Genomic DNA, 27,806 nt, shown 5'->3' on the forward strand with positions numbered 1-27,806 from the left:
ATCTTTCCTGCAAACACAGCCTATTAAATCAATCCTCCAAAGCTCCTCAGTGGCCTGGTTTGAGGTGCAACACGAGCCGAAAGGAAATGTCAGTGTAGCAAGTGTTATAAATGAGATACATTTCAGTCTACAGACCATCCTCGCCGATGTCTGCTGTGTGAACGAGTCCATTTGAGCCACTCCCTTTAGGTCACAGTGTCATAAAAGCACCAGCTAATTAGACGGGCTGAAGTTCTCGTTTCTTTTCCTTTCTCTCGATTCAGACCTGCTTGAATATACATACATAATAGACTTTCCTTCCAATTGGTTTTGTGCTGTGGCAGTCGCTGCTTTACTGTCGGCGTAATGTGTTTCAATGCATCCTGCTTTTGTTCTGGTGGCATTAGTGGAAAATTGGTTCTGGTGGCATTAGTGGAAAATTGAAATTAAAGCACAGCATGAGCGGAAAACACGCAGGAGACCCTTTTTGCTGAGAACGTGGCATTGATCGCCGCATACAGTCAGTATTTTATCACTATTAGCAACCTACCTTTAAAATCCCTTTCACTATTTTCATGAAAGACACGCAGCCCATAAGGCCCCCATCCCCGCCCCATCTCATTATAGCACCCAAAATGTATTACCTTACTGTGTGTGAATCCCCATGGAGAACAGGGTGCGAGTATTAATACCTACAGTATATACAGCACATGTACATTCACACATACATAGATGTACTTTAAGGAAGCTAAGACTTTGTGAGTGTTGTTGTTACAAATAATAAAGGATTATTCCTTATGTGAGAGAGAGTGAGCATATGTATTCTATGCAGTATGTATGTCATGCTAAAGGCAAGACTGATTGCATATGTGTGATTGTGTGTGTGTGTGTGTGTGTGTGTGTGTGTGTGTGTGTGGGACTGTCCTGACAGTGTGCCTGTTTTTGCTACAAAGCAATTTGTTCTCCATTTCTCATAGGTCTCTGTGTGTGTGTGTGTGTGCGTGTGTGCGCAGGCCAGGCCGTGTCTGTGATTGGTCGAGGCCGTGAGCTTCATAAAGACAATGTCATGATGGAAATTAATGCAATACATCACAAACACGCGCTCAGACACCCACACAAGCACAAACCTTTGCTTCCTGTCATGGGCCACTCCCGTAAATAATACTGGAAATAGGAAAAGAATTGGCGAATAAAGGAGAGGAGGACCTGGCAAATGGAGAGTGCACTTCCAGAAATAGCACAGAATTATGGTGAATTGGGGATGGTTGGAAACCAATTCTGTGACTGAGGGTGCAATACATTTCTGTTGTTAACCCTTTCACACTGAGCGTATCACAGGCGACATGTTTGCACGGGTGCACTTTGCATGACCGTGATTGCGCGGTTTCTGCAAGCTGAGAAGTTGCACGACAAAGACAACATGTGGCCATTGCGGTAATTTCACTCACGTTAATACACTATTGTTAACGTGCAGTAAATTGTAAATAGCTGCCAGATATTGAAAGTTATTTTGGAAAAATGGGCACAAGCACTTACTCACAGGACATTTTCTGGCCCTTAAATAAGCAAAAAAAAAATTAAAAAAAAGTCCAGGGAGACATTTGGAGGTGTTAAAGGGTTAATAACAGCAGCAGAAGAAAACGCATCAACCTTGAAGATCAGTTGGAGAATTGCTATTAAGTGGGAAATGGTTAACACTGGGTGAAAAGTGAAAAGCAACCCATGCAGTTTTTTTTATAACTGTTATTAATGTGTTTTCTGGGTTTATTTTCTTAAATGGTGCTGTGATTTATAAACCTCAGTAACCCTGTTAGACTAAGTCAAGATTCGGGTCATTTGGCCTCGTCTCTAAGGTCCACAAAGAAATTAATGACTTTTCATCGAAACTGTGTGTTTTTTTTTTTTTTTTACAGAAATAGACAAAGAGAGCTGTGGTGACCCCGGGACTCCTCTCTATGGAGTAAGAGAGGGGGACAGTTTTTTAAACGGAGGAATCCTGAGGTTTGAATGCCAGTTTGGCTTCGAACTGATTGGAGAGAAAACTATCGCCTGCCAAGACAACAATCAGTGGTCTGCAAACATCCCCATATGCATATGTAAGTAATAAAATCATTGAGATGTGATTTGCGGGGATATGGTTCCAGAAGCTAGAAGAAAAATAAATAAATAAAGGAAAAATACAGCGTTTGCTCTGCTGCAGTGTTGATAACAGTCACTCTGACCTGTCACCATGTTGACAGTGCAGAGTTTATTAAGGCCTGGAGCGGATTATAAGCGATGAATCTGTGGAGAATGAATATTTAACTGTATTTTTTTCTGTCTGTACAACTCCCCCCATCCCTAAATCTTTATCCCCAATCCCCATTTCTCCCTCTGTCTGCCTGCCTGGCCTTTTCTCTGACTGTCCCTGACTGTCTGTGTTTCTGTCCTTCTCTTCCTCCCTACAGTCCCCTGCATGTCCAACTTCACTGCTCCCTCAGGGACCGTCCTCTCCCCAGATTACCCAGAAGGCTACGGGAACAACATGAACTGCGTCTGGCTCATCCAATCGGATCCAGGCTCCAGAATCCACTTGGCATTTAATGACTTTGACCTGGAGGCACCCTACGACTCCCTGACGGTGAAAGATGGTGAGACAAATGAAGCCGCCGTCATCGGGAGGTTCTCTGGTGCTGAGAGTCCCTCCCACCTGACGTCCAACACCAACACGCTGAGGCTGGAGTTTCAGGCCGATCACTCCATGTCAGGAAGAGGATTTAACATCACCTACAGTAGTATGTCATGTTTATGTTTTGTTGTTATCATCATTTCCCCTTTCAAAGGGAGAGAAATTGCAAAAAAAAAGAAGAAACATTGCTATATGTGTGACCAAAGTCAAAAACATTAGATTTGTTTTTTTTACGAGTTGAAGTATGACATCATTTAGTTGTATATCTGTTTATTTTCCTCTGCGGCAGAATAATGCTGTAGACTCTGAGAAATGGTTCTGTTTTCAAACTATAAGGCAACATAAATGGAAATGCATTCTGTGCGTGAGTTTCAGCCCAGACTTCAAATGCCTGAGTTCGATGTGAGTAAACTCTCAACTGGAACCGTATCCATCCACACTTGAACTTCTCTGGCTTAAACGCTCTTTGTCACAGTCAAAATGATTTAAATGAACAGTCATAATCAATCATTGTGGTCATTTTCATCCAACAATACCATATATGTAATGTTTGGATATTCTTTGTAGTCTTTAGATCCGATCACACTCGAAGCTTTAGCATTTAGGATTTGTTCCAGAAAAGACAAAAGACAGACTGTATTGATTCAAGAGGGGTAATTTGGTTAGTTCAGTAGCTAAGAATAGAAGTGTAAGGAGCAGAACAAACAAGACAATAAGACAAGAGATACAGTAACGTAACTCTATTTGGAACCTCTCTGGTTCCTTGTCAGGTGACATGACTGATATTGTTTTCATCTCTGTGAGTCCAGGACTTAGAGGTGTCCAGGATGTAGTTACATAAGACGACTTGAAGTAAGTGAAAACTATCTTCATACCGTCAAATACATTTATCAGAAGCTTCCAAATCGCTCCTTTTAAACATCACACTTTCTGTCTTTAACCTTTGCCAAAATATAAAGTCCATGTTCTGTTTGTTGTCAGCTGTGCAAACATGTGTCACTCATCAAAACCCAGGTGACTGTTGGACGTATTGACGAGCAGCTTGCTCGACATCAGGATACATAATGTACAGTAAATTAGATGGTTTTGGATTTGCTGGGAGGCATATTTGTTCATTTTTAGATGCAGGTGAACAGTGTTTGAGATAATTTAAGCTGAACACGTCTCCATACCGGACAAACAGAGATGGAAATTGATATTGATCTTCTTTCCTGTGTTTGAGTTGATGGCAAACAGGCATTTTTCTCAACGCTGAAATCTTCTGTCCACAACTTTCCTCACAGTATTTCAGTATTATTCAGTATTTTTCTGCTTTTTAATCTTTTTAGGTCAGTGGATATTGTTTAAATGAACCAGGGCCAATGTGGTTATGTGACATGCGTTTACTACTGGGACTTACTTACGCTTTCATATGAAAAATATGGGTATTTTAAATTGCATAGTCCTCTAATCTCTTCAACCGGATTATATCCTGAAGCAGAAATACTTAAATCCAGGTACAGTACAATATACAGATGTATATGTATAGTTCAAACAAATCTTCAAGAGGTAGCATAGAATAAAAATGTGGAGAAGGACTAAATACTCACATCACAGATAACAGACGCTTACATAAGCGTTTCATTGTGATTTAAGCCAAAATAAACGTCCTTTTTAAGATGTTTTGTAGCCTGTGAGTGCCTGTAAACTGTATTTTCTGCTAATCTTTAGTTTCATTTTTCATTTGTGTGTTTTCTGTGGCCGTCTAGCCTCTGATACATTCCTCATTATGTGTCTTATATCTCCATAGCATTTGGCCATAATGAGTGTCCAGACCCTGGCATTCCTATCAACGCTCGCCGCTTTGGAGACAGTTTCCAGCTTGGCAGCTCTATCTCTGTGGTCTGTGAGGACGGATTTATCAAAACCCAAGGAAGCGAGACCATCACCTGTCAGTTGGAAAGAGGAAAAGTCATGTGGAGTGGGCCCATTCCTAAATGCGAAGGTAAATATTGACAAGATTTCTGACTGAACTATTAAGGAAAAGTATGTCATCCAATATATCATCATTACTATACTGTAGCATCAAGACCAGTGAGTTGGACACATGGTGATACAGCAGTAGAAACTCTTAACTTAATTATATGAAACAATGTACAATATAATATGTGAGAAAATAACAATGTAATGACCTGTTACCAAAATGGTCAGGAAAGTTAATGGCTCATATTTTACATTTAAGATATAATTGGAAGCCACTATTAACATGGCATGTTAAAAGAAGAAAAAAAAAGTAGTGATAAAATACCTTGAAAAGTCTAATTAAATGTTCTTACAGGTCATTGTACCACTCCATTTCAACAGTATTTAATACATTTATTAACACTGTTATTCATGTCACACGTTTCAAGCAATTACATTAGCATTAAGAAATTCTAAGTAAATCTTAAGTATCGAGGTGCAAAGTTTAATCAAAACAAAGTCTTAACAGTCATTATGAAATAACTTGGAACAAAAGGACAGTGCATTAACTGTGTTAAGTATATCAGCAGGTATAATTAACATTAAGACGTGCTCACAGTTTCTGTTGATGCAGACACGTTGACTGAACAAAGGGAAACCATTTCATGTTTCCAGATCCGTCATCTTTGAAACAACGTAGACAGCCAGCAAACCTTGAACTCGACGCAAAAAGATTTGCTGAAGTGACCATAAAAGCCACCGTCTCTGCACCGACAGACAAACAAATAAAGTTGTAAAGCATTTTAGTCGCTTTTTTTTCCCCGTTCACGAGTTCGTGGACACCAAAGGACACTCCTACATATTAGATTGAAATCCGTCCCATGTCAAGGTCTGATTGAACGGCGTTTCACTCATGAATGGCAACAGTTTTTAAACGTGTTTACCAAGTTCTTTGACTGCCCCCAAGTGCCAGAGAGAAGGTTAATGTCATTTTAAAAACACAAACTACATCAAAGGGAATCTTGCCTTTGATGTATGGAGTGATCAAAGAACGATAAGGTCTCTGTCAGGGAAAATCGTGGTCGACTTAACAAAACCGCAATGATGAATCGGTCTAATCAGGCCTCTTGATTGAAAATGTATCCTGCATGCCTGTCCGTGGTCATTTTAGCCGTAGTCAGTTGTTACGTATCAGCTTGGATATTTCACTTGGAAGACAACTCAACGTTGATTGTCTTTTTTGTGTCATCCATATCTCTCCATTCTCTCCCAGCCCCGTGTGGAGGTCACTATTCAGCCCCTAATGGAGTGATATTGTCTCCTGGGTGGCCTGGTTACTATAAAGACTCCCTCAGCTGTGAGTGGGTGATTGAATCCGAACCCGGACGCTCCATCAAAATCACATTTGACAGGTGGGTGGTATAATTCTCTTATCCTGTACTTTGTTTAAGATAACGACATTATCTTAAATATAACAGCTGTTTTAATATTGTTTGGAGTTGTTTGTAGAGCAGGAAGGCTGGGTAGTAATGTGGTTTATTAATTGCAAAGATATACTCTTATACTTTACACTTTAGTTTGGGCATGTTATTTTCGAACAGGGACCCCAAAAAGAGGGTCGGTGGGAAGAGGTTAATGTCAGTTTTGGAGGTTTGAAGGAGAAGCTAGATAATTTAATAAAAACTCCTGTTAAACTCATCGCACACAGAGGAATATGATAAATTGTCTTGGTGTTATCCGTGTCTCGCAGGTTCCAGACTGAGCTTGGCTATGACTTCCTAGAGATCCACGATGGGCCGAACCTCTTGTCTCCTCTGGTGGGCTCCTTTAATGGCACCCAGGTCCCTCAGTTCCTGTTCAGCAGCAGCAACTTCCTTTATCTGCTGTTCACCACGGACAACAGCAGATCAAACGCTGGCTTCAAAATAATTTATGAAAGTAAGTTAGAAACCCATGTGGACATGCATTCACAAAGCGGACTCAAAGAAAAGGTCCAATATGTTGAGACTTAAACCATCTGTGATTCTACAGCACACACACACACACACAGGTCAGCTCTTTTTAAACCCGCAATTCTCCTCACCTAGAAATGCAATCCTTTTTTTCTTCTTCAGGTGTTACAGTCGACAGCTACTCATGCCTGGACCCTGGTATTCCTGTCAATGGGATTCGTTACGGACAGGATTTCTCCATCGGTTCCACCGTGTCGTTTGGTTGTGATTCTGGATACAGACTGAGCCACGAGGAGCCGCTGGTGTGTGAGAAGAACCACTGGTGGAGCCACCCTTTGCCAACATGTGACGGTAAATATCCCAAAAGTGCTAAATTAGTTAGGGTCACATAGCTGAAGCTGAGATCTACCACAAAGATATTTTTTCATACATCCGACTCAGGTAAGAATAGAGGCAGGTTTGTACTCATTTCCTGCACAACATCATTCTTGATTTTTCTACATTTTCTTGACCTAAAAGGTTTATTAATAATAATGTAACAGACCATGTTATCTTGACCTTGATTCAGAATGAGAATACACTGTTTCCTGCGTGGTATCACATGCTGACCGGCCGCACAGGGCTGATGTCAAGTTGACCTTAAAGTACTGTGTGGTAGCACACTTGTTTTTCTCTGCACGGAAACGGCTTCATTCTCAAATAAAACGTCTGATTTTGAAATTACTCAATGTTTTCAGGTACACCATTTATTTATTTATTTATTTGTTTATTTATTTATTCATTTTATTTTTTTAAGATAAAAAGGAAAGATAAGTTCACCAAAAAACAAAACACACACCGAAGACACCTTTGTGACTAATACTCAACAAGATGATCTAACTTATCCAACGCAGGAGCATCAAAGAGGCTCGACTGTGTGAGCTCGCTCAGCAGTGGAGCTGATACCATTCTGTAGGGAGTTGAGTCATGTATAGATAATATCGTTTTGTGACAAAATAGTGGTTATATATCGTCATGGCTGTGGGTGATGTGAGAGCTTGTGTACTGTGCATTGTCTACTGTACTGTATAGATGCGTACATGCATGCCAACACCTGTGTGTGTGTGTGTGTGTGTGTGTGTGTGTGTCTGTGACTCTATGTCTGTATCCTGCTTTCATCCACACAGAAGTGGTTTGAGGTAGGTATGAGTTAAGGTTGACGAGAGCCTGTGTCGGCTCGTCTCTCTTCTCTTTCAAACGGAGGAGTGGGGAGGGACGGGGGACGCAGGAATAAGAGGACTGGATGAAGGGGGACTCCCCCTTCATCCAGTCACGGTATAGCAGAACAGAAAAGAGGAGAGAATGGTGTGTGTGTGTGGTTCAGCTTGTTGGTTCATTCACTTGAATTGTGCAGTTCCCGGTACCGCCACTAGTTAGAGGCAGTCTGTGCATATAAATATCAACACAGACCACATGGAATTTATGTGCTGAATACCATTAGACGGTGTTTACACTCCACAGTGTGTACCATACTGGTGGAGGAAATGATTGCTGCTCTGGTTGCTCAGAAATGGTTTGGCCCAATGATTGACAACCAGCGCCGGCTGAGTCAGCCCTGGGAAGTGTGGCACACAAATCAAACACGGGTCACACTGAGAGAGATGAAAATAAATAGCCGTGGAACATATGGTAGGGCAGCGTGGTGGTGCAGCGGATAGTTCCCACAGCAAGAAGGTTCATCCATGTTCCCCATGTCTCCGTGACATCTGACGTAATCATTTCAGGAGAGTACATTTCAAATTATTTTGTCAATTATTTTGCCCGTCTCAAGTGAAAACAACTCTCCATTCAGTCACAGGCAAAGGAGAAAATGAAAGATCATGGGAAATCTAAAAAGACACACCGAGAGAAAGAGGAGGATAGAAAGCAAAGAGAGAGTAAATAGCTGAAAATGAGATTCTATGCAGTGTCTTAAATTTCTCACATAGCCCTGGCAGAGAGTATGAATAATTAATAGTGTGTGCATGCAATCTTCAATGCATGAGTGTTTGTATGTGAGTGTGTCTGCTTATATATAAGCAATATTTTGGAAATAGTCTCACCCCTCGCTCTTGTTTACGGAGATGCTGATGGAGGGTGACTGAGAAGATGCTGATGTTCTGTTATGGTTCGAGCAATTATTTGCCTAATTTATGTGCTGATGTGGTTCGGTCAGCAGTGGCCAGGAGCTTTTATCTGGGCTGCAGCTCTCAGAGTTGGTGGTTTTGAGTGTCCCACTTAAGAAAACTTCCACAAAACTTTCAGGTTTGACCTTCTTCGTGCTGCTCTGCCACCGTTGCACTTTTGATGTAATGTTATGGCATTTTGAAAAGGAAGATGACAGGCCAGTCGCCCAACTGTAAGATGAACCAACTGGAGCGGACAAAAATGGAGCACCCTTGCCATATATGCATACATTAGTATGCATAGAATGACCAACTGATTTTTCTTACCTTTTCTGAAAAGCTGGTCTCAACTCTGAGTATCTGTTTGCCAGTGTGGGCCTTCACCTGCATGACAATGTGTTTCATAATCCATAATCTGATTATCAATGTTTTAGGAATGTTCTCCACAACTTTTTCACAGCCTTCGTTTTAAAGGAAAAAAAGCTTAACCCTTTAACACCGAGCGCATTGAAGACGACACGTTTGCATTACTGTAATCAGCTATCGGAAAAATTCCAACAGTTTCTGAAAGCAAGTCATGGGATGGGAATCAGTATCAGTCCGATACTGGTCAAAATCACTGGATCAGATATCGGACAGATAATAATGTAGAATCCAATACACTCCAAAAATCCTATATATCACGTGCTTCACTATGCACAAACTGTAAAAGTATTTATTTTAGCTGAGTCATGTTTGGGCTGTTTATTTTTTCTTTTTGAGAGAACAATATTTGTTACACACTTGGAGAATTATGTCTTTATGAAATGACTCAGTCAGCACAAATGTGTTGTTAACAGCTTCATACGTTCATAAATGGTCTAAAATGACTTTTGATATCGGTATCGTATTGGACACAAAAGGGTTTTTAGACTTGAGACAAAAACTCAAGCTAATAATAAAAATGTTTTATACTGTGCAAATGTCAAATTTAATTGGCAAAAGCTGGTGTTTGTGTACAACTCTAGTGTTTTTTGTTGTTTTTCCTAAATAAAACTTGTTAATACACTATTTTAATATGCAGTAAATTGTAAATAGCTGCCAGATATTGAAAGTTATTCTGGAAAATGGGTAAAAGCACTTACTCACAGGACATTGTCTGGCCCTTTTATGGTTAGAATAAGCAAAAATGTCCAGATGGACATTTCAAAGTTTAGGTGTTAAAGGGTTAAATAGCCTTTAAGAGCGCAACCCTCTGAATAGGCAGTACAGTTTTCATATCCAGATCGCCACCGTAATCCAATTATTTATGTATGCATTTTTACTGGGCCATAACCCACACCCCCGGAAAGTTTCATCCGAATCTGCTCTTTACTCTTTGATTTATTCTGCTCACAGACAAACATGTTCAAAAACATAATCTCCTTGGTGGAAGTAATGATATTCAAGCTCTTGTTTTTACATTTCTATTCATTGTAGGTTGTCTGCCTACATTCCAGCTCAGAGAACATTTAATACACGTGGATTCACTTGGAGTGGGTTGTTTCATGCAGAGCCTGTCTACCTATCTATCTATCTCCCCAGCCACCTACCCACCCACCCACCCACCCATCCATCTATCCATCTGTCCATTTACCTCTTATAGTGTTTGTGTGTGGGTAATACCCATATGAGAGGTCCACAGGGGAACATTATCTGTTTTAGCTATCAACAATCTGATGCTAACCTATTCTCTCTCTCTCTCTCTCTCTCTCTCCCTCCCTCCCTCCCTCTCCGTGCCCCGCTCTGTCTTTCTCAATCTATCCAGCTCTATGTGGTGGAGATGTTAGGGGTCCCTGGGGAACCATCCTTAGCCCCGGCTATCCAGACAGCTACCCTTCATCTCTCAACTGCACCTGGACTGTTGAAGTCAGCCACGGGAAAGGCAAGACTCACACACAAACACATGCGCGCACACACACACACACATGTTCACACTGCTTAATGGAAAGAGACAAAGTGAGAGACAGTAGCAAGAAGCATGCATACACCGTGCAGCTACTGCAATGCTATAACACAAGCTCGCATTCCAGTAATTGTTCAGTATCTTCATGTCATATGTAGGTTTCATCTATTATGATGTTAGTTTAGTTGTTTTCAATGTGATTTCCCTCTAAAGTGATTCATACAGATTATAACTGTAGGTGTGAGCCTGCTGAGGATGAATCAAAGTTCTCTCCCAACCTGTCTGTCTGTCCACTTGTCTGTGTGTGTGTGTGTGTGTGTGTGGGTGTGTGTGTGTGTCAAACAGGTGTCCAGTTTCAGTTCAATTCTTTTCATCTGGAGGACCAACACGATTACCTCTTGGTTACCGAGAACGGGAGTTTCCTGCAACCACTGGCTCGCCTGACTGGCAACGAGTTGCCTAGCAACATCAACGCCGGTCTCTATGGCAACTTCAAAGCCCAACTACGATTCATCTCTGACTTTTCTATCTCATACGAGGGCTTCAACATAACTTTCTCTGGTAATTAACTCACCCGTAGTGATATTGTATCTTCACTCTTTTCTTTTTCCTCAATTCAAGTGTTGAATTTCCTCTGAAATGTAAATACTGCAAACCTGTAAAACAAGGGTAAGTTTTTAACCTTAAACCAGGCTGAAAAATAGCCAAGAGATAACACTTGTCATGAATTTTGCAGAATCAGCCTCAGCCTTTTTTTTGGAGACAAGAAAGCAGAGCAACAGCTCTACCCAGGCGAAGACAATTATTGTCTCTTAAAGTGTATTGTGGCAAATGATCTGTCATAGCTTTACCTCAAGTTGTACAGTTACCAAGGAACAGAGCTGTGCAATATTACAAGTAGATAAAAGTTGCAGACAAAAAAAATACAGGCGTAATATTTTTTTTTCCCGCACGTTTTGCTGTACTGTGTAGAGATATGGCACAACAAGTCTGTGTTTGTTCATTTTTGGCACATTTAATATAGTATATTAGGACTAATGTGTCACTGTGTTGTCAGTGTTTTTGCTCTTATCAGAGACATTCACCACTGGTCTGCTCAAAGTTGTATTTTTTGAGTAACAAAAACAACACAGAACAGCAGAGACAGAGGTCACACAACATTAAACCAAATGCAATCCAACATTAAACAGCACAGAAGTAGAAAAGATGAGATGGAGACGGATTCTTCATAGCCTGTGTTCCAAAAATGTGTGCTAATTGCAAGCACTTAAGGCGAAATCCAAAGCCGCATCTGCCCCTCATGAACCGAGATTCACACGCTCACTGACTGTGGGGAGAAAAAAAAGCACTTTAGGCTCGGTTTACACTGAAGGACGTCGTACCACCTCCCAGATGGCATAAGCCGAGATTCAGAATGTACCACATGGGATGTGTCACCAGAAATGTGACTTGTCAATTGTGTCGTATTGCAGTACACTGTCAAATACACATCGCCAGCCTGAGCCCACAGAAAATAAAACTCCTTCTGTTCCTCGCTAAAAACACAGAATCAAGTGCACTTCGGGACATAAAGGAGCCAGTTTTTGAAAAAATACACAGGCTAGGTACTAGGAATTTATAGGTTTCTCTCCTGAGCCATTGTATCACTTTAGATCATTTAATTCATGTATTTACAGTTTCAATTGATGTTTGCAGAATATACTTTGGAGCCATGTGAGGACCCCGGCATGCCTCGGTTCGGCAGGAGGAACGGCTACAGTTTCAGCGTCGGCGATACGTTGTCTTTTTCCTGCAATATGGGTTACCGCCTTGAGGGGGCACCAGAGTTAATCTGCCTCGGGGGTGGGCGGAGAATGTGGAGTTCTCCTCTTCCAAGATGTGTCGGTAAGTCGCAATCTTAACCAAGTAAAGATTCTTTCATTCAGGAATGGTCTTCTCTGTGGAGGAGGAACATTTAACGCAGTGATTTGATGTTTACTCATTTAAAGATGGTTGTAACAACACTTTGACACTGAAAACGGTGGAGCATCTTTTTTATTTGCCACCAAGTACAGTTAACTGTAAGCATTAGACTGTATATGAATAGGTTTTAATTTTAATTGCATTGATAACATCAGTAAACCATTTCCTGAGGAGTTCATGTTCTCAGTCGCTAGTTTGAGGTGTTCCTCAGTAGAACATGTACGATAGATACTAAAGTATGGCACAAATGAGTGGACACCAGTGTGATTGACACATGGTATAGGCGCATTTAGTCCATAATTGGACTCTACATCCATTTTAATATACAGTCTTGTGATTCTAAGTGGTTTAAATTTACCTAGAGAGCCGTGACTTCTGATGCATTCAGTTTTCCCTCTATTTTGAAGGAACACGCAGGCAAGAGACAACCAGGTCCAAAATAAGTTTTATGATGATGCTTACAATCCACATAAACCCAGTCATAACTGGCTTGACTTATTAGAAATAGTGCAGATATTAAACCAAAGTAGTAGCTGGGTCAGTAGCCCTTGTTGAAACTCTGGGCTATAGGCGCGCAGTCAGCAAATTTTCCGATGGGCTGTTGTTGTTGAAAGAGGGTGCTGATTAACTCTGATTAACGTTTGTCTGTTGAGAAACGTCTTGGATTTTTGCAGAGTTTATAATACAAACTTTCAGTGTTCGTCTGGTTTAATGCGCTGTGGATTTTGCTTGGAGATAAAATGAAGGCTTGCAAAAAAGGGCCCACTTATTCTACGTGGTAAAAGAAAAGGAGGATATAAAAAAGGACTGTGTTTTTGGGTCTTTGAGAGTCCATGGTGAGAGGGATGGCTCACACTCTAGTGATATTAATAGTCCTTTGAGGGTTCTTAATGTTCTTTGAGGGTAGTAGCATTCAAATATTAATCAGAGATGAGTCTTTATTGTTGTAGATTCTCCATTCTTTGGAGATTTGGCTCGTGCTTCTATTTGAGTTGTGTCCAGTCTTAATCCACTGGGCTTCCGTGTTAAATCCCCAAAGCTGCTCTGTTTTAGGGGAAAAGGAATCTCTTGTTCCTGCTTCTTGTCCCAAATGACAATTTAATGCTGATGAGGCAAAAAAGGCGGAGAGTGGAGCCTTTTTGGGTCAAAATGTCCATTCATTCTAATATTCTGGCACAAGAATGTCCTTCTGAATAAATGAAATGATATCTCCTCTTGTCTTATCTTATTCAGGCCTGTGGTGTCTGAACTAAAAATGACCCTTAACTGAATAAGACGTCCACATCCGACTGAGTTTTGATCTGGTCATCCTTCATGGCCCGAGTTTTCAATATTAAGGACATTACAATAATTACGATGCTGAATTCCTTTCATTAAGAACAATCATTTTCTAGACTTTGTGCATAAAGTAGATGACGATAAAGGTTCCAGGCAGAATATAATATTAAAATAAGTTGTATCTGAGATGTACATATGAAATAAACTTAACTGAAGGAAATACCAAAGTAACGTTTATTATTTTTTCTCCTGTAACTTGTAATCTTTGGCTTTTGCCTTATGCACTGTGACATGAGTTTAAGGGAAAGTAATATGTTAAATTTCAATGCAAAATGGTGTAAATGTGCAAAATTTGAAAAGTGGTACAAGCCACAAACAAAAAAGCACACATGAATACAACCTTTGGAGCGGCCTGCCCGCGGAGATAAGGCTTGCAAACTCAGCGTCATCTTTTAAATCTCTTCTTAAAACTCATTTTTATAGACTTGCTTTTATGTGATGCCGTCTTTTTATCTTTTTATCTCTTTTTATCTAGAATGTTAACCTGTGTTTATCCTTTTATCTCACTGCTTTCTTCCTTTCTGTGTATTTTTATTATGTATGTAAAAGCACTTTGTAAATTGCTGGTTTTAAAGGTGCCTACTTACTTACTTACTTACTAAAGTGAAACCCAAAGACTCTATGAACGCATACAAAGCAGAGGACTGCTCAGTCAGGCATAAACACACCGATGACATGAAAACTCCACCTGAGGTTGAAAATGAGAACCTCCTGAGTTGGAACCCTAATCACTAACTGCACAAAAAGGCCGCAGCAAATACCAAATGAACCGAAATAAGCAAATGAATGGATTTCTCGAAAACCAGTTGAAGCTCAGCACAGAATAGCTATTTGTCAAAGTGGTGAGCGAGACGGTGATTTGGATAAATGTGGCCAAATCATCCCTTCCAGAAGAGTTTCTGTATAAATAACTGGGTATAAATAAATGAGCTTCCCCTGATTCACAGACCAGTATCTGCCACTGAACTCCCCCTATACAGATAAGTCTGTAAATTGCCACCAACAAAGGGAAACTGCAAACACACCACAGGTTAGATTTGTGAGATTTGTAAAACTAAATTAAAGTAATAATATAAAAAGACAAACCGAGTAGGTTTGGGCGCCATGTTATTAACTCTGGTGTTTTATGTTTTAGCACAAATCCTCACTTTGTGTCTGCCTGACCGGAGCAGCGGCTCTGTGGGTGAATCACAATAAGTCTAATCCACAACAAGCACACAGCAAACGTGTGGGAAAGACAAACGTTAGGGTCCAGTTTTATTTAAAGAGGACATTCAGAATAGAGAAAATGAAACGCAGCCATGTTTATTTTCAGCTTTGCGTGATGTTTGCCCAGCCAATCATTAAGTCTGAGACTCGCCGGTTCCTCATCATGCAAGTGACGTGCCAGTCTTCTATGGTGTAGTGCACTGTGCTATATTTAGTTCCCGTATGTTGTGTTGCATTGCTACATGATGATGAAGTGTAGAGGAAGATGAAGAAACCTGCAAACCTTTGATTGTTGCTTAGGTTTTTACCTCTATACGTTTTTATTGGGTATGAATAAGCTAAAATATTACTTGCGGGTCAAAGCACATTGCTTTTATAAAGCACATCTAAAAGCAGAGTTGAAGGGGAAGCACATAAGTCTATTTGCTTTTTCATAAAGCAGATCTTTGGCTTGTTATTTATCCAAGTTATGCCTTATTTCCTGTTGCTGTACCCTACTGTTTGATGTATTTTATTTCCATTTGTGGAGAGAAAAGAGGATTAAATTGAAAGGAAAACAACAATTAAAGGGACAGGAAAAAACTAAATGGAAGGAGAAAAAAAGTGGACGAGAAGAAGGTTGATTAAAGTAGAGGAGGGTACTGGGGAAAGAGAGAGGGGGGGAGCACAAGAGCGAGGGAGTTACAGAGGAAAGAGGGAGAGGGTGTAGAGGTAATTTTCTAAATGGAAACCCTAGCAGCGTGATTTATTGACAGTATGACAGCTGTAATATGACTATTACACCAGTTGACACGTAAAGAGGGGAGAGCATCACAGAGAGCGAGAGAAAAAGAGAGGGAAGGGCCACACGGTGCATTGTGTAGATAGAGGGCACATGTAAAGATGCACACGTGGAGTCTCTTTAGGTAAATTAGTTCCTGAGTTTTACTGCCGGTGCGTTCCCTATAACAGCCGCAGAGGGCTGACTGCACAGCTGTTTAAGAGGGTGGTTAAATTACTCTCAGGCAAACGTACACACACACACACATACATATAAAACATCCACAGAGAAATTGCAAATAAACATACACACACACAAACACCTAAGTACACACTAAAAAAATACAGTTTTTCACGTTATCTGTCCCAAGATTCCTCCTTGGGGTTACATCACATCCTCTTAACACTCACTGTATGTTTTAACTGTGTAGTTTAAAGGTGATATATGGAAAATACGTACATCTGTGTTTATAACAGTAACTGCAATCCCATTTCAAAACATTGCAAAGGTGCGGGTCACCAAACTTTGAATGAAATATAGAAATACAGAGATGCACTTATGCTCAGCTTTACACTCGTGTTCATGCACATACATCTACACTTATCATCATCTGTTTTTTCATATATATTTTTTAACAAACATTTAATGTATTTGGTTAATTTTTGGGTGTGAGTTACAGTCGGAGAGTAAAAGTGAAAGTGTAATTATCACATGATGACAGGAGGCGTCAAAGTGACAATAATGGACCCGAAAGTCCATTGACAAATGCACGTTTTTGAGAGGGGTGCTGAGGCTTTCTAGGATTGGTAATTGATTGGTAATGTCCCGATGCGAAGCAGCTACAGCAGTGTGTCAAGTTGCTTCGAGTTTTATTATGTGGTGGGTGGAGCAACAGACCCAAACAGCAAAATCAGAAACCTAAATTTTCATTTGCAGCCCGCATATGAAAAACTATTTTGTGGCTGCACAGTTGTTATTAGTGAAGCCAGTATTTCAATTTCACATGTTTCCTCAATCTCTGGTGACAGCTCATGTTTATGCCCTGTCTTAATATAAAACATTTTTTAATTCTCTGCCTTTGTCATCAGCGGAGTGTGGCTCTTCAGTTATCAACAACGAGGGCATCCTTCTCTCTCCAAACTACCCGATGAACTATGACAACAACCACGAGTGCATCTATAGCATCCAGGTAGTGAACCTGTATAACTTTCAACATTTTCACATTAAAACATTGATTCATCATTATGATGCAATAAAACCCGCGTGGATACGTGTGTTGTTTACTTTGGCTGTAAATAACTCTCCCTCGGCTGTCGTGTGGACTTCAGGTGCAGGCTGGAAAGGGCATCAACATTTCTGCTAGAACCTTTCATCTCGCCCAAGGGGATATACTCAAGGTAAACATGCATGCACACACATGCAATTCTCTCTGCTGGGTTTCTGTGCGAGTGAGGCTTTAAAGCAGTCGGTGTGCTGTAAGTCCCTGTGAGTTTGCATCAGGAGCGCACTCTTTCTGTTGTCTGTGCAGATTTATGACGGCAAAGACGGCGCGGCCCATGTTCTTGGAGCATTCACAGGATCGTCCATGTTGGGTCTGACGCTGATTTCCACTTCAAACCATGTCTGGCTGGAGTTTTACAGCGACTCGGAAAGCACTGGAGAAGGATTCAAACTGGTGTATTCCAGTAAGTTCACAGCTGACACGCGTGACCTTTGTGAACTTACTTATTGACAAAACTTGAAATCCCTGACCACAGCGAAGTTGTACTTCCTTTTCCTCGCACTTCCAAGGATTCACAGAAGATACAGGTTCACAAACTTTATACATTTCAAACTGGAATATAAATGTAAACTGCCAGTGGCTCTTGCTTTTGGATTCGACCTTTGTTGTATCCAGGTGGCAACCTGTTGTGAAAGGATGAATCTGAGTAATAATAACAATCTTAAGTCAAGTTTTGAAGCCGCCACAATCGCCATTATTGACTGGCATTCAATTCAATTTCAATTCAATTCAATTCAATTCAATTTTATTTGTATAGCGCCAAATCATAACATACATTATCTCAGGGCACTGTACATAGACAACATCAAAGAGAGCAGAGAACCCCAACAGTTCACACAATGAGCAAGCACTAGGCATCAGTGGAGAGAAAAAACTCCCTCTTAACAGGAAGAAATCTCTGGCAGAACCAGGCTCAGAAATGTGCAGTCATCTGCCTCGACCGGTTGGGGTGAAAGGAAAATCGGGGACAGAGGATGGTGGGGGACAGAAAGGGGGGAGAGAAAGGACAAGAGGGAGATGAGGTAGAGACAGAAGAGAGAGAGAGACCAGGAGCAGATACACAACAACTGTATCAAGTTACAAGTTAATACAGTTTATGATATCGACTTTTTAATTATAGCACAATAATAATGGTGATGATGTGGGTAGCCTCGAAAACTGGATCTTGGTCCCGCAACCTGCATGATGAGAATACAGAGAGAGAGAGAGAGAGGGAAGGAAGGAAATACACAAACTAGGGAGAGAAAGAGACAAGGTTAATGACATATAAAAAGTCAAAATCATATCCTGAGTGTGAGAGAGTGAATGTGCGTGCACCACAGATAAAAAAATCCCCCAGCAGTCTAGTTCTATAGCAGCATAACTAAGAGCTGGTCCAGGTTTCCCTGAACCAGCTCTAACTATAAGCTTTATCAAAAAGGAATGTTTTAAGTTTAACTTTAAATACAGAGAGAGTGTCCGCCCCCCGAACTAGCATCATGTTGAGAAGTTCAGAGATGTCACCTGCTCCTATTTGACTTGTCAATCACACTGGTGTCCACTCATATGTGCTTTATTTTATTATCTATTTTCCTCTCAAGGGTTCTATAACTAGTGATTGAGACCAGGAAAATGTTTGCTTTTTCAATCAAATGGTGAAAAAGGCTCATTTTCTCATTGACTTCCACTCAAACCTGGTCCTTTATCACCCCCTAGTGACTATTCAATACATTCTTATTTCCTAAATGGCTTCAGGAGAGACCTTTAAGACGACATCCATTTTTTTTTTCGTAGGAAAGTTATTAATGATTTGCAGCGGTGACCTAGCACACGCACAGCGGCGTGTTTTCTTCACACATGCATTCAATTATTGTTTTAATTAGAGTATTATGATGACCTATCACATCCATTAGATTCATGCTGTTACGTCTTATAAAGCAAAAGTGGAGACTGTCAGTTTTAATTCAGCTGTTCCGATTCGTTTAAATGATAAATTATTGTAACATACTTCCTCTATCAGTTTGTCTCTAAATGGTTGTAATTCGCCTAACCGTCATGTAACTGCTATGATGACAAGAACATTTGTCACGTTTGATAAACAGAGCTTTCAGAGAACTCTTGAGTCCAGCGTAGGATGGAGTGTCAAAGGTGCGCTTGTGATGTTCGCACATTCCGCAGCGCCCTCTTAGAGTTGCAATAAAAATCGAATTGTTGTTCAAATGGAGTCATACAGGATAATCTGCATAATGCTGCGAAGGTGTATCGTCTCTGCCGCGCGAGGAGAGGAGAGGAGAGGAGAGGACAGGAGAGGTATCACTGTTGTATTTCTCTGCACCGCACATTTCTCATTCTTTACAAAAGTACTATACTTAAGAAATCATTGCAAGAGTGTTTTCCAGCTGAGCCGATACTAAAATATGACGTGGTCAGAGCGTGTCGTCACTGAAACAGTCAACGTCCGACACAAGAATCAAACCGAACAATGCAGAACTATAGTTCAGTTAAAAAGACTCAAAAATCCTAAAAACATGTGTTTATCTCCAACATTTAGCAAGGATATGTCTAATGTGTATTTAGCGACAGCACTGTCAGTTGTGAGCCGGATCACAACCCGTTCAGTCGTGTTTTATTTCAATGAGTCTGTGCTCAGGTCATGCAGGAAGTACTGAACTAATCTTGATTCTAATGAGTCATAACAATGAAAACCACTGCTATGTTTTGTGTCGCGTACAAAAAAGGTGCTATAATAAGCCGAGTAGAGCTCGAACTGTATAATGGAAAAGCGTCATTTGTCTTCCAGGTAACACTGAGGATGAAAACCTGGTTAAGTCTGAGACGGACGTGATATTTATGTGCCTCTTCATATCCCGCACTCCAAAATTATGCACATGAATAAACACAATATTCTAAATATTACCATAGATTCTGGTCTAAAGCAGACAGTGGAAATTGAATCAGGTGTGTACAAGCTCTAGTATCACACCTGACTATTATTGGTTTGTCTCACGCGTCTTTTTTTCTGCTTTTATATTAAATCTGTATGGGAGCTTAACAGGATCTGTGATATTAGTAAGCTTGTAAACATGTATTAAAAGAATATTGCTGTGCGGGGAAAAGATTGGGTTTTCTTCCATGTCCAACTGGCAAGTGTTTTAAAAAAGGACACACTTTTTCTTCTTCTTCTGCCTCTCTAGGTTTTGAATTGTCTCACTGTGAGGACCCAGGTGTTCCTCAGTTTGGCTACAAGGTCAACGACCAAGGTCATTTCTCTGGGAGCAGCATTACATACAGATGTGAGCCCGGTTACACTCTGCATGGAGCGTCCACACTCAAGTGTATGACCGGGGAGAGGAGAGCCTGGGATAATCCTCTGCCTTCATGTATTGGTATGTGTTTTTTTTTGTTGTTTTTTGCTATTTGCAGCCATTTACACAAATAAAATGCAGTCATGTGATTAAAGAAGCACCTACATGCAGAGTTATCTCACAACCTCACTCTTACTTACCATATTACGTCTATTGACAAGCATTAATCAAGCATTTGTTGAGTTGCACAAGACCGTGGTCGTTGGTGAAGCAACGTGACTTAACTGATGATGGCATTATTTAATCATACACCTTTTTAAAGTATCAGGAAGGATCCCAGTGTTAACAGTCACTCGGAGCTCCCTAATGCAATAACCCGGCGGAAGCCAATTTCCTTTGGAATTACCTCTGTGATTTTCTTATGATTTTCACACACTGGAGTAGTTTTAAGTAGTTTTTGTACAAGTGGTTTTACTCCCGCTGCGTTCTGTTCTCAGTCATCCGGGTCATAGCACTGTCAGGTGTGTAGATGGTAGACAACTGGTCTTGCATTTTGTGAAGAGGTTTCACCCCTCATCCGAAAGTCTTCGTCACTTTTGACTGACTGGTGTCATTTAGGCTTAAGGTGGTTAACCATGTGACCCAGTTGTGGTTTGCTGGTATCAAGATTCTCCTCTTACACTTCCAAGTCCAGTTACCTGTGCGATTTACACTCCTGAAGATATAAAGTCAAACATGATAACTTAAATAAAAACATGCACACATCCTTTTATATAGTCCCTATCTCCTTTTGCTCATGTTTATGTGATAATTACTTTATAAAGAGCTCAATGATGAACATATTTGCTTCGTAAAGAAACAACGTTTCTAATTTCAGGGATTCTAACTAATGAGAAATGATTGTCACACCATCGTTCCAAGATGTCACTAGACCAATAATGGTGTTTTACTGCCTGTGTAATAAACACAGGAGTATATTTGTATGTCATCTTGCACTTATTTTGAAGAGATTTCCATTTCCTCTTAGTCGACATTGTCCAATTAATCCCAAACAAATGCTAAGCCTGCACAGAGCCACACACAAAATGGCTGCAGCAGCTGCGTGCCACACTGGAGCTATAGGCATAACAGTAAGTCCAGTGTTTTAAGCACGTTGTTGCCTCAGTGCTGCCTCTGAAATGTCTGATTTTTGGGTTTCAGCTTAATAAGTATCTTTCTCTCTCACTATCAATAATGAAAGAGTCATAAAACCACCGGCTGATATTCTTTGACTTTATATTTTAGCAGTGACACTCTGTGACCTCAGCTAACCTCCAGTCTTAATATTATATTGCTTCTTATTATTACTCCAAGTGTTTCCCTCTTTACTCCCGTTGCCTCTCTCTCTCTCTTTTCTTTCTCTCTTGCCTCCTCCCCTCTCTCTCTCTCTCTCTCTTTTTTCGATTCCAACTCTTAATATCGCGCCTATTACTCGAGATAATGTATTCCAGTGATGAAGGGAGGAGAGCCTGAGGGGAGGAGGGACATGAGGAGAAGCAGAGAGGAGGGATGAAAATATATAACCAAGAGAGACAAAGAGAGGGAACGGGGAAAATAATTTTCTGTTATATAATGTGTGGTGATTTCTGTTTGGAGAAATGCAAGCATCAGAACTTTCTCTCACTTTTATTTTCTTGCTCTGAGTGAGAGAGTGAAGAAAAAGGTGATTCTCCTCTTTCTTCACACGTTAGTCTCCGTGGTGATCCTGTAATCCCCGGTGTCTTGATGGAAAGTTTGCCGTGGGTCCTGTCACGTGAACGGATCACAAGTGGACAGCTCTGGACACAGATGTGAACGTGTCGCGTGGGCTCTTTTAGAGAGGATGTGGGGTCCTGTTCTTTTCACACTCAGTACATTTCCATGCACAGCTGAATGCGACGACTGTCCCAGAATACAAGCACTAGCGGGGGAATTGATTAATTTGTTTGGTTTAGTCTGCCTCTGCTACGCTTGGTGGCAGTGTGTCCCCTTTCTGCTGGGTGACCTATTACGTCACCGACTGAAGCAACTTTAGCCTGTTGTTGTTGTTGTAGCACCGTTCTGTCTCTTTCGACCACCAATTAACCTCAACATATTTCATTATTTCATTCTTTAAACTGGCAGAGCATACATTTGGATTTCACCATGTTTTTTCTTACCACTCTTCTCTTATTTCTGGGTCAAAGCCCCAGGGGTGGAAACTGTGGTGCATGGGCAGAGGCAGAGGCAGAGGCAGACTCAGTTTGGTTCCGGCTGAGTTTACTGTACATGTAGTGGTAATTTGAAGTTAATCTGGGTGTGTTAGTTTGACTTTTAGAAACTAGATTAAGTATAATTTGCGACCCTGTTGGAACAAGGGCCTTTCTGCAAGTTTGTGTGTAGGTTTCCTCCCACAGTCCACAAACATGCAGATGAGGGGATTAGGAAAACTGGACCCTCGACACTGAGCGTAGATGTGTGTGATTGAATGGTTTTGTGTGGCCTTATGATGACAGGGCAAACTATGTCAGCTGGGATTGGCACCTGCGACCCTCATGTGGAGGATAAAGTGGTCGAGGATGGATGGATAATTCCAATATATTACATATAAATCTGGTTTTAGCTGGATTATGAGCCCAAATACGTCCTGGGTCGCAGTGACTCTGCTGATGTCCTCTGACCTTCTACAGTTTCATAATGAACTGACAGTATTTTCACAACACTACCCGTTTCCTGTACATTGATTCAGTTGCAGCCACCGCCAACAATATTAAGATTGACTGCAACATGTCAATATTTTCAAATTGGTCAAATGCAGCACATTCACTGTCTCCCTCTCACATGGACAGACAAACAGACAGACAGACAGAGAGACAGACAGTGACGACGGCTCCGTCCATAAATATCAGCTACACACGTTTGCATCATTTGCTTTGTGCTGAGAGGAATGACGAACGCGTTTATTTGCATTTCGAGCCACGCTGTGTTGGCGGGGAATTCATGTGGAGACACATTAGAATGTGGAGTGTGAAATGATGAATTCAGAGTTAGTTGGCCCCCTTTGCGGTCGAATCACATGAAATCAGTGTCAACAACAGGTCAGAACAGGGTCAGTGACTCGTCATACGTCACTCGCACTCGTGAATTATGAGCAATTGCTCACTGGTTGATTAGAATTATGTGGTATTAGTAACACTTTGTACAGTAAATAATCACGCTTTTTTTGTGATTCCTGCAGCCGAGTGTGGTGGTCGTTTTAAGGGTGAGTCCTCAGGGAGGATCCTTTCTCCGGGTTACCCGTTTCCCTATGACAACAATCTACGCTGCACCTGGACAATTGAGGTGGATTCGGGAAATATTGTGAGGTAAAGTTGAATAAAGGTCCTTTTTTATGTGTGAAACATGTCTTACTTTGATTTCAGAAAATGTGATTTTGTGTTTTGTGCTTGGATGTAGTCGTCAAAGTGCTATGCTGTGGTTAATGTAAAATTGATGACGTGTGCATAATTGATAGGAAAACTGTCTTACTTGGACTTATACACTTCATCGACACAACGCGAAGCCGCACAGACTGTTTTGACCTTGTGAAATTGTAATGCGATGAAGAATTCATGTGTACGTTGCTAATGATCATTTATTTATTCTTTGGACTCGCAGTCTTCAGTTCCTGGCCTTTGACACAGAAGCCAGCCACGACATGCTCAAAGTGTGGGACGGACCACCTGAAAATGAAATGTCTTTGGCAGAGCTCAGCGGGTCTCTGGTACCTGAGGGAATTCACTCCACTCTGAACACTGTCACCGTTCAGTTTGAGACGGATTTTTACATCAGCAAGTCAGGATTTGCTATTCAGTTCTCCAGTAAGTCTCGTCCATGACTAATGCATGAAACATTTTGAAAATGAGAAAGTTGTGATAGGAGTTTACCTCCTACTGCACTTCATTTTGTTATTCCGCTTTGAAGTCGCCCCGTAGCCTGTCGTTAATTTGCATTTGCAAGACTCTACCAGATTTCCTACGAGAAGTCTCTCTTGGACACTGTTTTTCTCTGGTGAATCATTTGATTAAAAATCAATATTTACATCACTGGCGTCCAAATCTGCATAATTGTTTTATTTGAAAACCTCACTTGACCAGTCAAAGATGATCTTAGCAGATGTGACTATAAACAGCTATACTTCACTTAATACAAATTAGAAGATACGAACAGATGTAGGATCTTTATAATCCCTCTCCCGTCTTTCTCCTCTATTGCCTTCTCTCTCTCCCTGTGTCCAGGCTCAGTAGCTACAGCCTGCAGGGACCCGGGTGTTCCGATGAATGGAAGTCGAAGTGGCGATGGCCGCGAGCCAGGGGATTCGGTGTCCTTTCAGTGTGACCCAGGATACGAGCTCCAGGGGGACGACAAAATCACCTGTATACAAGTGGATAACAGATACTACTGGCAGCCCAGCCCGCCTGTCTGTATAGGTAAAAGAATCCAGCAACCATGTTTTTATGAGGTCAAACAAAAATATGCACTCACTGTATACATCCCTGGAGTTGTTTATAGTCTGTTACCTTGCTCAAGGAGACATCTGCATTTGACTTATGGGGGCTCGGTACAAAAGAAGGATATTTTGTGGTTCCTACATAATGCATTCAGTGTGATACTATTTCTTTATCCATATCTCTGCATGCTACTACTTCTTTGGAACGAGAGCCCTGTAACTTAGAATCTCCTCAAAGTAAAAGAAGTAAAAAAAAAAAAAAAAAAAAAAACATTGTCGTGACTGAGCTAAAATTAGTTTTTCATCCTGCCTGGTTGCGCTGGAAAGAATATTCAAATTTTATGATGTTTTATGACTTATCGCTGCTTGTGTTCCCATCATAGCTCCTTGTGGAGGAAACCTAACTGGCTCCAGTGGATTTATTCTCTCTCCAAACTACCCGCACCCATACCCTCACTCCAAAGACTGTGACTGGCTCATTGCTGTCAATTCTGACTATGTCTTGTCACTGGCATTCATCAGGTAACCAGGTTCTTCTTTTTTTTTTTCCCTAAGAGACGCAAGGTTATTGTCTTGTATTTTTGAAGAAAACCATGTGATAATAAGTGCTTTTTACACGTAAGTAATAATTCCTACAAAAATGACAAAATATGTGTTTTAAACCCTATTTTTTAAATGTTACAAACAAAAGAAACAAACATAGTTTTTCTTCAAAGCACTAAAGATGTTTACTTGTTTTACTCCTGACTGATCCTCACTGCAATATGATCGAGTCATATTAAAGTTTGATCTTATTCAGACTGTTGGTTACGATTGTTTTGAATCTTGTAATGCTGTTTCTGCTGTTAATCTTTTTCTTTACAGCAAAGTCTTAAATTAGCTCTGAGTCGGTGTGCTGACATTATGCTCTCTCTCATATCTCCACGTCTTACTTTGTCTCCTCTCTCACCAAAATCAGTAAAATGTAGAATAAGAAATGACCTTATGCTCATTGGATTGGTTCGATTAAAAGCCAGAAACCGTTATCTCTCGTTTGTTACCTCCAAATGAACTTATGTTTTCTAAAAACTTGCCCAGCACTTGGGGGGGGGGGGGGGGAGTGGGAATCTGAGCAAATTTCACAGCACACCTTTAACTCCGTTGTGATTGCTTTAGGATCAAAAGTCATGTCGTCCCAAAATGAGTTGAGGGACCGGTAATACGTGTAAAACTCTTCAGTCAGAAAACCTTTAACCACAGACGCTGAGCAAATACATATTGTACGGCAGCATCAGATTGTCTTATCACTATTTTTCTTAAAGCTGACATGTTAACATTCACTGCTATAATACTGCTGTCAAAGCGTGCTGCACATACTTTCTAGTACAAATGACAAAGCACAAGAACAACTCTGAGACCATCAGGCTCCCGCTGATAATGTCATATGTCAGTATTGCCTGTTTTTTTTGTTTCTCTACTCTTCTCATCCTTTTTCTTTGTCCTCAAAATGTGTTTTTTCTTTCTCTAGTTTCAACATCGAGCCGAATTATGACTTCCTGTATATCTACGATGGTCCCGATAGCAACAGTCCTCTGATTGGTAGCTTCCAGGACAGCAAACTCCCCGAGCGGATAGAGAGCAGTTCAAATACCATGCATTTAGCATTCCGCAGTGATGGGTCTGTTTCCTATACTGGCTTCCACCTGGAATACAAAGGTAAAATATTCTGCCAATACTACCTCAGTCTTTGTCTCAACTGAATACTGATTAAATAGTTTTTTAGTTTTTTTAAAAAAAGCCCAAACTTCACAGGGAGATGAAAATGTGTTTAGAAGTCATCCCAGCAATTTACAACATAGGCATGTTTCAGTACAGCATGGTGAGTAATGCTGAAATAGGGCCACTATATTTCTGATGGAAAAAAAAAACAAAAAACTTTACAAGCCGCACTGTTTTTATAGCCAATTTGTAAATGTCAGTTTGAAAAATCATTTTTAGTTGACTGGAATGTAAATGCAGCAGGGACGTCTGTTACTAAGGCACACTGGGAAATGACTCATTCAGGGGTTTTCACTGAGAATGTGGCAGCGCAAGTGTCCGATTCCTCTCATTAAAGCAGGACACGTCAGGAATGTGTTGAGAACTCTTTCATTTTCTCAATTTACCCGAAAAAAGAAACTCAATACACACACACACACACACACGTGTTTGCGGTCGGTTACTTTCCCAGTCATGACAAAGTGCATTATGTAGATTTTTTTTGAAACGAAAAAAACACACAAAAATCCCAGCTGAATTAGTGTCTGCTGAAGTCGTCTGTCACCGAGGTCACTTTCATTCACTCGCACAAAAGAATCAACAGTGGCTTCATGTGGACTCAGGAATTAAATATTAAATTGATCCAGAGTGGCTGTTAATCTTTTGGGAGGGGGCCCAAAGCCATCATTTACAAGGTTAGTGTACCACACAAACGCCGGGGGATGAAGTTATTGTTCTTGCTCCATCTTTGGCAAAATGCAGCTAAGTCAAGAAGACTGCTAAAAAGGCCAACACAGTTCCTGCCTCATTTGATTATGGCTCAGGACTTAGTTATTATTAATTTAACTTTGATTTAGATTTGATTATTCATGTGCGCGACAGTGCGCCTGTCGCTTTTTCTTTGCCTCACCCTCTCTCCCCTCTTTCTCTCTCACTTACTCACATGCTCTCTTTGTCTCCGTCCAGCCAAGCTGAGGGAATCCTGTTTTGACCCAGGTGTGGTTCTGAACGGAACCAGGCTGGGATCTGACTATAAACTGGGCTCCACTGTTACCTTCTACTGTGAGGCCGGATATGTTTTGCAGGTACATGAGTGGATGAATAGTTGGTTGGCTGGTTGTTTGGTTGGTTGAATGGTTG

At 40.8% G+C, this 27,806-nt stretch overlaps 1 protein-coding gene across 1 annotated transcript in view; it reads left to right on the forward strand.

The window, feature by feature from the left end:
• The window catches only part of csmd3b (CUB and Sushi multiple domains 3b), a 333,314-nt gene that overhangs the window by 249,010 nt on the left and 56,498 nt on the right, over positions 1-27,806 (forward strand). Inside the window, exons 13-31 of the mRNA XM_058618912.1 lie at positions 1,893-2,075; positions 2,427-2,753; positions 4,437-4,631; positions 5,862-6,000; positions 6,339-6,526; positions 6,703-6,891; positions 10,471-10,587; positions 10,954-11,169; positions 12,304-12,492; positions 16,966-17,066; positions 17,206-17,274; positions 17,406-17,562; positions 20,333-20,524; positions 23,679-23,805; positions 24,098-24,300; positions 24,718-24,909; positions 25,313-25,451; positions 26,437-26,624; positions 27,633-27,751. Of these exons, the coding sequence (XP_058474895.1) occupies positions 1,893-2,075; positions 2,427-2,753; positions 4,437-4,631; positions 5,862-6,000; positions 6,339-6,526; positions 6,703-6,891; positions 10,471-10,587; positions 10,954-11,169; positions 12,304-12,492; positions 16,966-17,066; positions 17,206-17,274; positions 17,406-17,562; positions 20,333-20,524; positions 23,679-23,805; positions 24,098-24,300; positions 24,718-24,909; positions 25,313-25,451; positions 26,437-26,624; positions 27,633-27,751 (3,230 nt within the window). The remainder of the gene's footprint in view (positions 1-1,892; positions 2,076-2,426; positions 2,754-4,436; positions 4,632-5,861; positions 6,001-6,338; positions 6,527-6,702; positions 6,892-10,470; positions 10,588-10,953; positions 11,170-12,303; positions 12,493-16,965; positions 17,067-17,205; positions 17,275-17,405; positions 17,563-20,332; positions 20,525-23,678; positions 23,806-24,097; positions 24,301-24,717; positions 24,910-25,312; positions 25,452-26,436; positions 26,625-27,632; positions 27,752-27,806) is intronic.

The sequence above is a fragment of the Solea solea genome, chromosome 20 (genome assembly GCF_958295425.1).
Source record: "Solea solea chromosome 20, fSolSol10.1, whole genome shotgun sequence".
NCBI lineage: Eukaryota > Metazoa > Chordata > Actinopteri > Pleuronectiformes > Soleidae > Solea > Solea solea.